Source organism: Strigops habroptila, chromosome 1, assembly GCF_004027225.2.
Source record: "Strigops habroptila isolate Jane chromosome 1, bStrHab1.2.pri, whole genome shotgun sequence".
In the NCBI taxonomy this organism is placed as follows: domain Eukaryota; kingdom Metazoa; phylum Chordata; class Aves; order Psittaciformes; family Psittacidae; genus Strigops; species Strigops habroptila.
This window is the reverse complement of record NC_044277.2, coordinates 138297171-138309362: the sequence shown is the minus strand read 5'-3', so window position 1 is coordinate 138309362 and position 12192 is coordinate 138297171. Positions and strand designations below refer to the sequence as shown.

Here is a 12192-nt window from a genome sequence, read left to right as displayed (position 1 = left end):
TTCTGAAATTGGTGAGGTTTGTGTCCAGATGCATCTGTATTCACACAGATATGTGTGAATTGATTAGGTCTAGTTTCTGACGAAAGGCCCGTTCCTGTACTTAAGAGCTATGTCTTAATGCGTGATGTACCACTGGATGAATTAACTGTAGTAAATTGAAATGGTTCAGGAAGAATATTTTCTTTAACAAGTGGGATTTTGAATTTCAGAAGTGACCAATTAGATCATAACATAAGAATCACTAAATCAGGTCTAAGGTTTATGTAGGTCTCTGTACTAAAAGGTGACACTTGGGTAAAGTTCCTAAAAAGCTGAGCAAGTGTTGAGTTATCTTTCTCTCACAATTCAATTCCAGCTTCTAAAAGACATCGTGGGATGGTGTGAAGCTATTTCAGGAAATTGCCTAATATGAATTGTTGCAATGGGTCCTCATTAATCAAGCTTCAGTTCACAACTGAAACAGTGCATACCAGTTAATAGGGGTCATCTTTATATTTGGTTATATCTTCATTTAATAATATGGGAGGCAGGTCTCTTGCAGTTCTTAGAAATTATTTCATTTATTTGTTAGCTATTGTAGCCACTTCTGGCATCAAATGCCAAATAAAGAATCCTGGAGTATTAAAAGTTGTAGACCAATTCATAAGCTGCAGACAGATGCCTAAATAAATTAAAAGAAGCAATTTCACTAGTCTGATATAGTTCAACATTTGCCAGTTCCTTTTCATTCGATTCTGTATTATAGGCTTGAAAAGGCTAAGGAAAAATCATTAGGTTTATAGAATCATGGAATGTTAAGGGTTGGAAAGGACCTTAAGATCATCTAGTTCCAACCCCCCTGCTATGGGCAGGGACGCCTCCCACTAGACCGTATTGCTCAAGGCCCTGTCCAACCTGGCCTTGAACAAAGGCCTTACTGCTAAAGAAAAGTATCTCAAAGGCATAATTTGTCTAAAGGTAAATGAAATACCTTTTCATTATGGGACTCTGACTTATAAATATGAGGTGATTAAAGACTATGTTGTGGAACGCAACTGGCCCACCAGCACGTAGAAGGGATTTTATCTGAGAATGAAGCCAAAACAAGACACTGGGATCAGTAGTTTGATGTAAAGCTGATTGTCCCATGCTTTACATTCCTTACCTCTAGCTGTGCCAGTTGTATTTAGGAGCTTCTTGCTGGTGTCAAGATAGTTTAGCAGAATTTAAAAAAAAAGTTATTGCTTATGAAAGGTTTTTTCCCCCCTCCATTTCTGAGAATCTGACCCTAAAAGAAAGAAAATATATTTAGTCCATTTGGGTGATTTTTCCCCTTGCTTTCTTTTCTCCAGATAATCATTAATGTTGTATTAAAATAGACTTGCAGAACCAAGATGTCCAGCTCTCCTCTTTCCTTTCCTAAACCTTTCAAATATCAAGAACTTAATTTATTGATTGATGTAATGTCTTAATACCTTTCTTCATAGAATATTATATGAAGGATTACAAAGGAGGGAATGTAGAATGATTCACCCCAAATAACTCAAGGAAGTATCAACATTGCAAAAACCTCTGGTCCTCTTGAGCTGAATATTCCCTGGCGTGAAATGTCTTAACTCAAGGACAACAGGGAGGCTTCTCAGTGATCCTGTTAATTTAGCATTCTTTCTACTTACATTTTCCAGGTGCTGCAGAGCTAGTCCTTCTTTGAACATTTTGTTAAAAAAAATGATCTGTGGCCTGGGTACCTACATTTGGCTTTCTTCTCAAAGTCCCTTTCTGAATAAGAGATCTTCTTCTCTTCAGACCCTCGAGGCTCGCAGTGAGCAAGAGCCAACAGAAACTCTTTTTTCTTACCTATTTTCTCTGATCTACAGCTTTTTTTGATGAGTAGAAACATTTTGAACTAAAATTTTTGTGAACTATCTCACTGCAAAAATAATTAGAATAGAGATGGGCTGTAGGCTCTGTCCAAGTAGAACAGGAACCTTAAAATATTTTAAACAATATTATTTACCACACAAATCTTCCCACATCTGAAGTAGTATTACAATACAAAATTTATTAAGGGACTTTAACAAGTACAATGATTTTCTCTTGTTTTCTATGCTTGGATTTAATAAAGTGCAATGTATCTTAGCTGCATTGTTGTGTTGAGGCAGCAGCAGAGTACTGTATTGAAAATAATAAACTTGAACTGTTTGCATGGAACCTAGATTAAAAATATAGTCTCTAAAGATTGCGTGTGCCAATTTTGTGAAAGATTGCCTGCTAATTACACAAAAGGTGCTTATATTAACATAATTACATGATGCTCTAAATCTACCGCTTTTGTCACAAGGTAAGGCTACGATTCATCGTTTCTTACCAGAAGAAATCTCTGAGCGCAAACTGTTCAGGTATTAGGCCCGCCCCATACTCCTTTGAAATTAAATTTCTGGGAAAGTCTGCCCTTCCTAGCTATTGTAACTTGAAGGAAAGCAAAATAATTACTAACTTCATTACATTATTTTTTCCATTAACTTGGTCATTAGATCACTGCTTATGAGATACTTGAAATTTTCGTGCTGTTTATTAGAATGTATTAATAGAAACCTGAAACTGGTCATGTAGTTTGAATTACACTTGGTCAGAGGTGTGTTTATAATGTCTTTAAAGCTTGTAGGTCTGATTCAAACAGAAGTTGCTGGTTAATATTTAGATAGGAAGATAGTATGGTGTAGTACTGCAAAATGTAAAAGATAAAAAAACCCCCCAAACCTCCATTCCACCCTCCCCCAACTTTTCAGGTGCTGTGGATGAGCACAGATTGTCATGCAAAAAGGGTGGTTATTGACATGTGAATCTTTTTTATTTATTGTAGCTGACTTTGGGCTTGCAAAGCAAAAGCAAGAAAATGGCAAACTTGCATCAGTAGTGGGAACCATTCTGTACTCGTGGTAAGTACTCCTGCATACAACATCCAGTCCAGTGACATCCATCTTAATGGTTACTTTTTTTGAGCAGGCAGGCAAATTTTAATGGAGTAAGGAACAAGGTGCAAGTTGCCCACCTATAGCTACTCTGCAGTAGTTGGTTGCCTGCCTATTTTGCTGTTGCCTGTTCTTGCCCATAGTGGTTACTGTGGGTTAACTTGGTGCAAAAATGAAATAACTGTGGTTGTGTAGTAACTTATTCATCCAACTTTACACTTATAAAGAAACTTGGTTTCAAGTTATAAAAAGATATATGTAAACAATATAAACTAATTTTAAAGGCTTTTAATGTAATTGTGGCTTCAATGTTCAGCTACATTTTGTGTGTAGACAGCTTACCTTCTGAACTATTTGTAATGGATTTGTTTTGTGTCAGTAGGCATTTGGTTTTAGTAATTGAACTGAAAAAATATTTTCTGAAGATTGAAATTTTCAATGGTGGAAAAGCATGACACACATTGTTTGCAATTTAAGCTTAGTAAATGCATAAATGACTGCTTTAAACCTTTGCCTTAGACAATATATTATTCAGTCTGCTGAATGAGCTGCGGTTTCCTTTGCCATCCCATTTGCAAACAACCCAAAGTAAGGAACTATGTTGTGTTAAATTGCTGTACCAATATAGTTATCTAAGTTCCTAGATTACTAGTGCCTTGTATTTTGTTTTCTCAAGAGCATAGAATAGAAAACATTTCCTATCCAAAGGTTCCCCTCAATATGTAAACAGTTTATGTAATTGAGAGTATTATATGCATGTCAGATTCTCTCAAAAGTAATTGTGGGCAGGTCAGAATATTGATTTTTGCGTTGCGTGATGGATAAATGACAAACATGACTGTTAATTGAGGTTATGGTATTGAGAACAAAAGGGAGCAAATGTAATCTGGGTAAAAATCTAAATTGTGGCAAGCACAAGCTCAGTATTCATCTAATAGAAGTTGATGTGTTCTGGACCTGCCATTTGAGCTGAAAATTTCTGTTAGTTGAAATACTAACATCAGAAATCAATTAAGGAGTTGCTAATCTGGATCTCTCCATTTGCAAAATTATTGGTTAAACTTTGCCAACCCTAACTACTGCTTTATTAAGGAAATATGTTTACAATATGTTCAATTGAAGCTTTGCAGATCCAGGTGTTCCTCATTCCTGCATGGGCTTGTTCCAGATTCTTTTAACGCCTTTTTACATGCAGCTGCTGTTCCCTCTCTTCAGAGCCACTCTGTTGCCCTCTACTCAGTGTCAAGCTTACTTACGGTCAGAAGTTGATTTCTTTCTTTTAGTGACTTTCTGGTGCTCTTGTTCCCACTACTATAAATTGCCACTTCTAGCTCCTGTAAATAAAGTGAAGTTTATTTGGCATAGGGAATAGAAAAAGAAAACTACAATGAATGACACACAAACAAACCAAGAATGTTGCACAGCGTGCAGTCTATAATATTGTTTTCTGTTTTCATCAGAACTTTTAATTTACAAAATACATGCTAATAAGGAGAAAAACCTGACAGAATATTATATCCTAAGTGAAAACTGGAAGTGCTTTAGTCCTAAATTTCTTATACGGCCACTACACTGGCTGGGGCACTGACAGTATCTTTCTCAGAATTTTACAGGCATTTTTGATGTCAGTCTTCTTCAACCCTCTTTTCTGCTGTGGTGACCATATGTGATGGCCATATACCTGCAAGAATACTTGGCCTGTGTGGCTGTAATAGGTAGTTAAAAGTTCCAACCTATTGAGGGAGCTGCTGGTGGCTCCTCTGATTTAGGGGGGAGAGCCAAGAACTCAGGTATTTGGCAGTTGAATGTAATTTATGTTGTCACTTTTGAAATTGCTACTTGTGATTTCCTAGTGACAGAATGATAATGACTGACATTTAATCGCTAGAAATTGTGAAATCCTGAAATGGCTTCAAAAGTGAGTCCTTGTAATGTGTATTATACTTTGAAGACTAATGCTTGTGCTGCTGCTTAGTGAGCAAAAGTGAGTTGCTTGGAAGGCTGCCTCAATTAGTTCTCCAAATACTCCTGAAGCATAGCAAAACCCAAGTGATAGTTTGGGTAGTTAGGTGCAGTAAAAGTTCAGTGTAGCTAGATATGTGCCATGGTTTTCAGCTCCTCTGAAATAATTGATTTGTTTTGTTTAGTTACAACTGGGCAGAGAAGCTGCTGATGGGAAGTTGTTATGCTCCTTTGAACAACAGTTATGGGTGAACTGTCTCCAAGTTAGATCAGTCTTTATAAGTGTCAAGTTCCAAACCTGCCACTGATGTCTTTGGGTCTTCTCACATTTTATAGGAAATTTTCATTTGATAGTAGTGTTCTGTAGATTGAAATACTCTTTTAATTATTATTTTCTTGGTTTTATCTTTGTTCATAGCGTGTTTATAATTATTTATATCCTGTCTTTGTGTATTGAAGTTCATATCAGACATAAGACTTGGCACTTCTTTTTCTACCTCTTTGCCCAAGAGGTAGAAACATCCTTTGGATGTAGGCATGAGGAGAAAATGCCACTAACATGTTGCAGTCTCTCAGTAAGTGGTCTTCTGGGACATTGCTTGTCAGTTCTGTTCCACAGGCAAAGTCATGGAAGCAGTGATCCTTGTCCATCCGCAGTCAGAAAAGAGAACAAGGGTACTTTACTGATGTTTTTGTATTTAAAATGTATGCTTGAGTAATATCTAAAACGACAGGCTAAAGCATTAAAGTTTCCAATGTCATAATAATTTAAAAATGTTAAAAAGGCTTTGCAAGCAGCTGAATGCGCTGCATGCCACCCTTCAAGGTACTTGGCTAGTACTGTGTGTGACAGTGAGCTTTTTGATAGGGAAGCCCACTCACAAGGAGTGAGGTGAACTGATTGAGTATTTTAACACAAGTCATGAAGCATATAGACAAGCCAGAGCCTATAGACTTAATCAGTGCTTGGACTGATTGATTTAAGTGACTGGATGATTTAAATAGATGCGAAGGGCTATAAAATAATCAAAATATTGGTAATGCTATCTACCAAGAGCAGCAATATTAGTTCCTGCATAAAAAGAAAAGGAGAAGAGAAAGAGCTGTGTCATTTTAGAGTGGCAGAAATAGCTTCCTTCTGAACAGACAGGTCAGTAGTTCTGGGTATTTTGAGAAGCAACCCACCCTTCTTGGAGCAGACAATATAGTCTATACATATCACTGTATGTACCAAAGATGTTTGTATTTGGGGTTGACTGAATAAATTTGCTCATGCAATTTTTTAAAAACTATGTCATCGTAAAATAATAGCAGACACTGTTTTATGTTTAGAGAGGGGCCTATATAAGTATGCTTTGTAATTTTGATGGTTTTTAATTCTGCTTCATTCTACTATCATACTAATTAAATTCCTTTCAACTGGTTATGTTGTCGAATTAAAAAATCCAGCAATGTGTAAGTTTAGAATACCAAATGTATTAAAAGGATGCCTTTACACTTAATACATTAAAAATTGAAGAAAAGACTGCTTTAGGGAATTGGTAATGAATTCTGAAGTCTTTTTCCAGCTAATAAGTCACCAGAAACAATCTGCTCCAAGTCAGTGGTGACAGTCTTTATTATCCTGCTGTCTCAAAGGCCTTCCCAGAAGAAACACTGCAAATTGTACATGGTTATAGAGAATTATGTTTCCTTTCACATATATCTGCCATTTATTTGTTTCACAAAAGGGATTATAACTTATGAAGGGGACATTCTGTCTACAGATCAAGAGATTGTTCAGCCTGGAGAAGAGAGACTCCAGGGAGATCTTACTGAAGCCTTTCAGTTCTTAAAAGGGGCTTATAAGAAAGTCAGGGAGAGACTTTTTAGCAGGGCCAGTTGCGATAGGATGAGGGGTGATGGTTTTAAACTAAAAGAGGGGAGATTCAGGCTGGATGTAAGGAAAAAATTCTTTACAATGAGAGTGGTAAAATACTGGCACAGGTTGCCCAGAGAGGTGGTGGATGCACTATCCCTGGAGACATTCAAAGCCAGGCTGGATGTCATTCTGGGCAACCTGATCTAGTTGATCTAATTGAAGATGTCTTCCACCTCATTGCGGGTGGGGGGGTGGACTAGATGACCTTGAAGGTCCCTTCCAACTCAAACTATTCTATGATTCTGTGATATAAGTAAAAGTTAGGCGAGTCATGGTTATGATAACTGCTTTTGTAGTAGTATATGTATACAGAAATTCTAGAAAAACTCTGGGAAATTAAGTAAATTTTGAAATTGGGATGGAATAGAGAATATCATTGTAATTCCTTGAGAATTTGACTGATATTGGTAAGCTGTTGGGAAACTCTGAAGAAGAGCAGACCCCTCAGGTATCATTAAGAAGTAGGTGAGAATGTTACACGTTTGTGAACTAACTTGATCTTTCTGAAACACAATTGTTCTAAAATGTCAGCAAACTGATACACAGAAGAATTTTATGTAACATTTGACTTTTCATGCTGAAATTGAGGTGTTGTCTTTTCATGGTGTTCTGAGGAAATTCTCATTATAGTGGTAAAGGTGGGGACTTCTATTATTTCTATTGAAACTTTTTTTTTTCCAGAGAGACATACAGATCTCTTCATGCTTTCTTTCTTTGTTTCACATCATTTCCAGTTTTACTCCCATGCATAATATTATATAATAATGGATGTGGTATTAAGTAAATTGTTTTTTTCACAGTTTTTGCACAGAATGATGATTTTTGTTGTTACAATGGTGTTAATGATAGAAATAGAGAAAGCACATGCCACTGTAACACAATGCAGTTCTTGGACTATATGGAAACATTATTAAAGTAAGCACCAGAGCAATAAGTGGCCATGTCTTATTAGAGAAATGTTAATACTGTATTTTTAAGGGTCTGCTCTCCTCTTTTTACCTTTTCCTGTTTTGTGAAGTAGTAGATTCACTGTCTACTTCAAGGAATGGCAGGCCACCTGTGGCTTAAGAATTACTGGAGGCAGCATGAGGTTTGTTAGGCATCTGACTGAAAGAACAGCCATGTCAAGAACCGACTGACAAGTAGGAGGCCAAATGTTCATAATACTGTTCTAGAATAATTGAAATAAAGAAAATAATTAGAATGAAAAGTAAGATAGACATCTGGTTAAGAAATGCTATGAAGGGGCATTGATGTCTTCTAAATGAACAAGAAGTTCATGTCTGAATCATCTGCAAGCATAGCAGCCTGTAGTCTTTTCTTCCATTTCCTCTCTTACCATAAGTGACCATATTTCCTGCTTGAGCTGCATGCCTAGCCTTATCAGGATCTTATTTAAAATAAGCATCATGGAAGAGTCTGTTTCAAATAAAAGAGGGGAGAGGTAAAAATAAATGATTTGCTGATATTTGAATAACTTTTGTGGGTTTAATAATTTGGAGTTAACCTGCCTGTAATTATGTTACTCACATTGGCAACTGACATTTTCCACACCTACAGTCCTCCAGCTTCTTTGTTATGGCTGGTTATTGCTCACAGGAATCTCATAGGAGGTTGAATTTAAATGCCCCATGATTTCAGACAAATGTATGTATCTGCTTTTGCTACCTATTCTGCTGAAGAAGGCTCTTTTTCTGAGTTACTGCTCAATGCCTAGGCTCTCCACAATTTGAACTGCACAGGCAAGGGTCAATGATTTTATGCCAAGAGGTAGAACAGTGTTATCCTGGAATGCATCAGTGACTTAGCTGTAGGATCTCAACTGCAGATGAGTAGTCTGTCTATTTTTACAAAAATGAAAATGCCCTAAATTGAGAGATGCAGGAGTGTGTTGCAAATGTAATTTTTTTGGTAAGTTTGGTTGATTGCTATTTACAAATCAACATGTACAGTATTATCTTTCTACTTCCTATCTCAAGGGGAGTTAATAAAAGCTTTAGTTTGATCCTGAAAGGAATTCTAGAGAGAATTTAGAGAAGAAAACTGTGGAATGAAATGTTTTTCTCATCACAGGATCATGTGACAATTCAGTTTAGGTCACTTGTCCTATTTTGCTTCTGGCTTATTTCTCAAGGGAGCCTATTACTGTGGCTAGGGAGTGAGCTGAATAGAATGAGGTGACATTTCAAACCTCTTCCTTCTTTCTCTTTAGTCTGCTCAGTTTTCCATCTAGCCTTACTTTTTCAGCTGATGTTTGTAAGTAAGTGAGCCATCAAACAATCAATTCTTTGTTTAATATTGAAATATATAACAAGTTATGCCTAGATTATCATGTCATGACCCTGTGCGCATATTTCATCTACTGACTTTCATGAAGGCTTTTGCAGGCTTTATTTAGATTTGGGAATTTAGAATTCTGTGTAAAAGATGACAATGAAGTTACTGTCTCATTCAGGTAAAATCTTCAGCTGTCTGCTTTTTTTTTCTCCTTTACATTTAATTCATACTGAATGTGATTGCTAGAGAGAAAGTAGTTAGTTAATTATCTTGTATGTTAGGTTCCAGCAAATCCAAATGCTTGAAGAGTCATCTAATTCATACCTTACCATGGGAAAAAAATTACTGTCAGAAACAAGTCTCTGTGTGGCTGGTATTCATCTTGCTTTTATGTAGTCATACAAAAGCTAGGCATCTAATTCAAGTTAAGCAGCAACATGATGACTGAAAGTAAGGGAAAAAATAGGCAGTTCAGTAATGAATTTCATCTTCTTAAACAGTTATTTTAGAATGAGATGAATCAACAGCTTGATGTGCCTGCCTCTCTCCATTTGCTACAGCGGGATCTAGAGCACTAGCTTAGCATAAATCTAACTTATAGGAGTTTAAAGTTAGGTGAAATTAACACCTTATATGAAATCAGTAATTAAAGGTTTAGGTTTATTTTAGAGTTGTTGTAGAATTGGATTTGTTACTGCTTCCAGTCATCTTTTTGCAGATACTTGTTTTTTTATGTCTCCCTTTCAGTTTTAAATATTTATGCGATTTCTTGATAAGCTTGGTTACTTGGACAAAGGCACTGAACAAAGTTCATTCTGAAAGCATATAGCTTGGTAAGCAAAATCCTTTACCATATTTAAAGTGTTCAGATTTCTGTTCCACGGGTAAGAAGGAAAAACCTTTTTATTTTCTTGAGCTGTTTGTACAGCTACAGACTTAAGTATTTTCTAGGAATTTGCAGTTATAATTCACTGGAAATTATCCGTGGTTTGAAGGAATCAATTCTTAGAAGCATCTGTCAGATGTATGAGTACCTTTTAGAGTATAAGTGTTTCAGTTTTTATGTATATGGATAGCACTTTGCCACAGCTTACAGATACAATTTTTCTACAGCGTTTTTGTTGAAAGTCACAACCTGACAATCTGCTAGATATTTTCTTATGAATAAGAACATCAGATGTGCAGACCATGTGATGCTTCCCTTTAATAATATAAATCAAAAATCACATTGAAGGGAAGTTTTATTTTTTAAGTTTCATAATCTGACTTGTACTTCCTCTGGTTGTTTTACACTTTGTTCCAGGATGTGTTTGAAGGATTAATAGGTGTAAATTAGAACTTCAATGTTTTCTTCTGTTAAAGCTTCCCAGAAGCTCTTTACGTAATACTGGAACACTAAACTACAGATTTATGGTACTTTGGTTTGTCCTTATCATTTACTCAGAGATGTGTATGATAATCTTGAAAATTCAGAAGCATAAAAAAGTTGAAACTCTACGCACATTTTGAGCTTAATTAGGTAATTATATTTTCATTACAGTGTGAAAGGTGACACTTCATGACATTCTTCAGTAATAATAAGACAACTGAAGGAAGAAGCAGCTTGCTATAAATGTCACCTTTTCTAATAGAACCCACAAGGCTTTTAACATTGTCCTTGAAACAAGTTTTTTAAAAAGTGAAGGCCTAGAAACGCGTAGTAGTTTTACACACTGACTCCTGGCAAGTTTTTTTCCAGGTCAAAAGATACAGTGTATAGACAAGAAGGCCAAATTCAAACTGAATTGTATATTTATGAGACATTTGCCAATGTGCCTACACACTGTATCCTGATAAGAGGAAAAAACATTACAAATAGAAGCTTAACTTGAAATTGAAGTTCATAGAAACCCTTCAGTTGGGGGTAAATACACATAAAACTCCATGAAACTCCAATAATTGTGGTCTGGCTGTAAAGGATACTTCAATATTGATAACCTTGGCCCTTGAATTATTTTGAGAGTTCTCCCAATTTTTGTTGCCAATGTAAGTCAAGAGTACTGTACACTGGAAGTGCTCCTGAATTGCTCTATTTCTGAAGTGATGTATTCACAGAATATCCTACTGGCTGCTAAGTTCTAGAGACCCAAAATGTATGAGTAGTACTGTGTAAATATTTATACACACATATATAAAAATGGATACACATAGACATGCACGCACACATATACGTAAAAATCAGTGAGAATGTTCATACTTGTAGAGAAGTTAATTCAGCTTAGATAGCATAAAACAGATATTGTCATGCTTTTTTTTAGTTTAATTGTTCTACATTGTCAAATTAAGCATAGATTTATTTATCCAACTAGCAACACTGTTTCTGGCATAACTGTATTTGAACATATTGTCACGTTGGTGCCTTCCACTCTTTCAAGTACATACAACCCTCTATGTTGTATGTACGAGAACTTCTGGCAGTTTTTTTGTTTTACCTGCTGCCACTGATACTTAAGCAGAAGACTGAAATTGCCCAGTGGTGTCCTATAAAGTATGCAACTGCCATAGTTATGCAGAGGTGCCTTTTTGCTACTGCTTCATGAGATTCAAAAAGAACTTGTTTTCACTTGTGCTAAAGGTTCGTATGTGTAAAAGCAGTGAAAATACAAAGCTGCCACAAAAAAAAAAAAAAAAAAAACCCAAGCAAAAATAAACCAAACAAGAAAAACCCCGAATGACCAACCAATGAAATAAAAACCAACCAAACAAAAAAAACCCACCCAAGCCCAAAAGAAGCTCTATCGGATAAATACATGAACCTTTTCTAACTGAAGAGACTTACACCCTTGCAGAAAAAGTAGACAGTTCAAAGATGGGAGAACACATAGTAGCTGAATGTACCTCACTGGTTATTTTCTGTGTATGAACACAGAATTCCTCACGGTAAAATTCTCCTGCTATTTTCAGCAGTTTTTAATATAGGTTTTATGCTTAGAAAAGACAACCAAGAAGAAATATGCTGAAGCTTTTTATGTATTTTCTCAGTGCAGTTTGATTTTGAAAAATGTGACTAAATTTTTCTGACTTTGAAAAGGTAAAGAAAAA

General features: G+C 36.0%; 1 protein-coding gene across 9 annotated transcripts in view; it reads left to right on the top strand.

The window, feature by feature from the left end:
- Positions 1-12192, top strand: part of NEK10 (NIMA related kinase 10) — a 96947-nt gene that overhangs the window by 34349 nt on the left and 50406 nt on the right. For all 9 annotated transcript variants that reach the window (XM_030512387.1, XM_030512371.1, XM_030512363.1 and 6 more), the window contains one exon: positions 2843-2918. In XM_030512387.1, coding sequence (XP_030368247.1) covers positions 2843-2918 — 76 coding nt within the window. The remainder of the gene's footprint in view (positions 1-2842; positions 2919-12192) is intronic.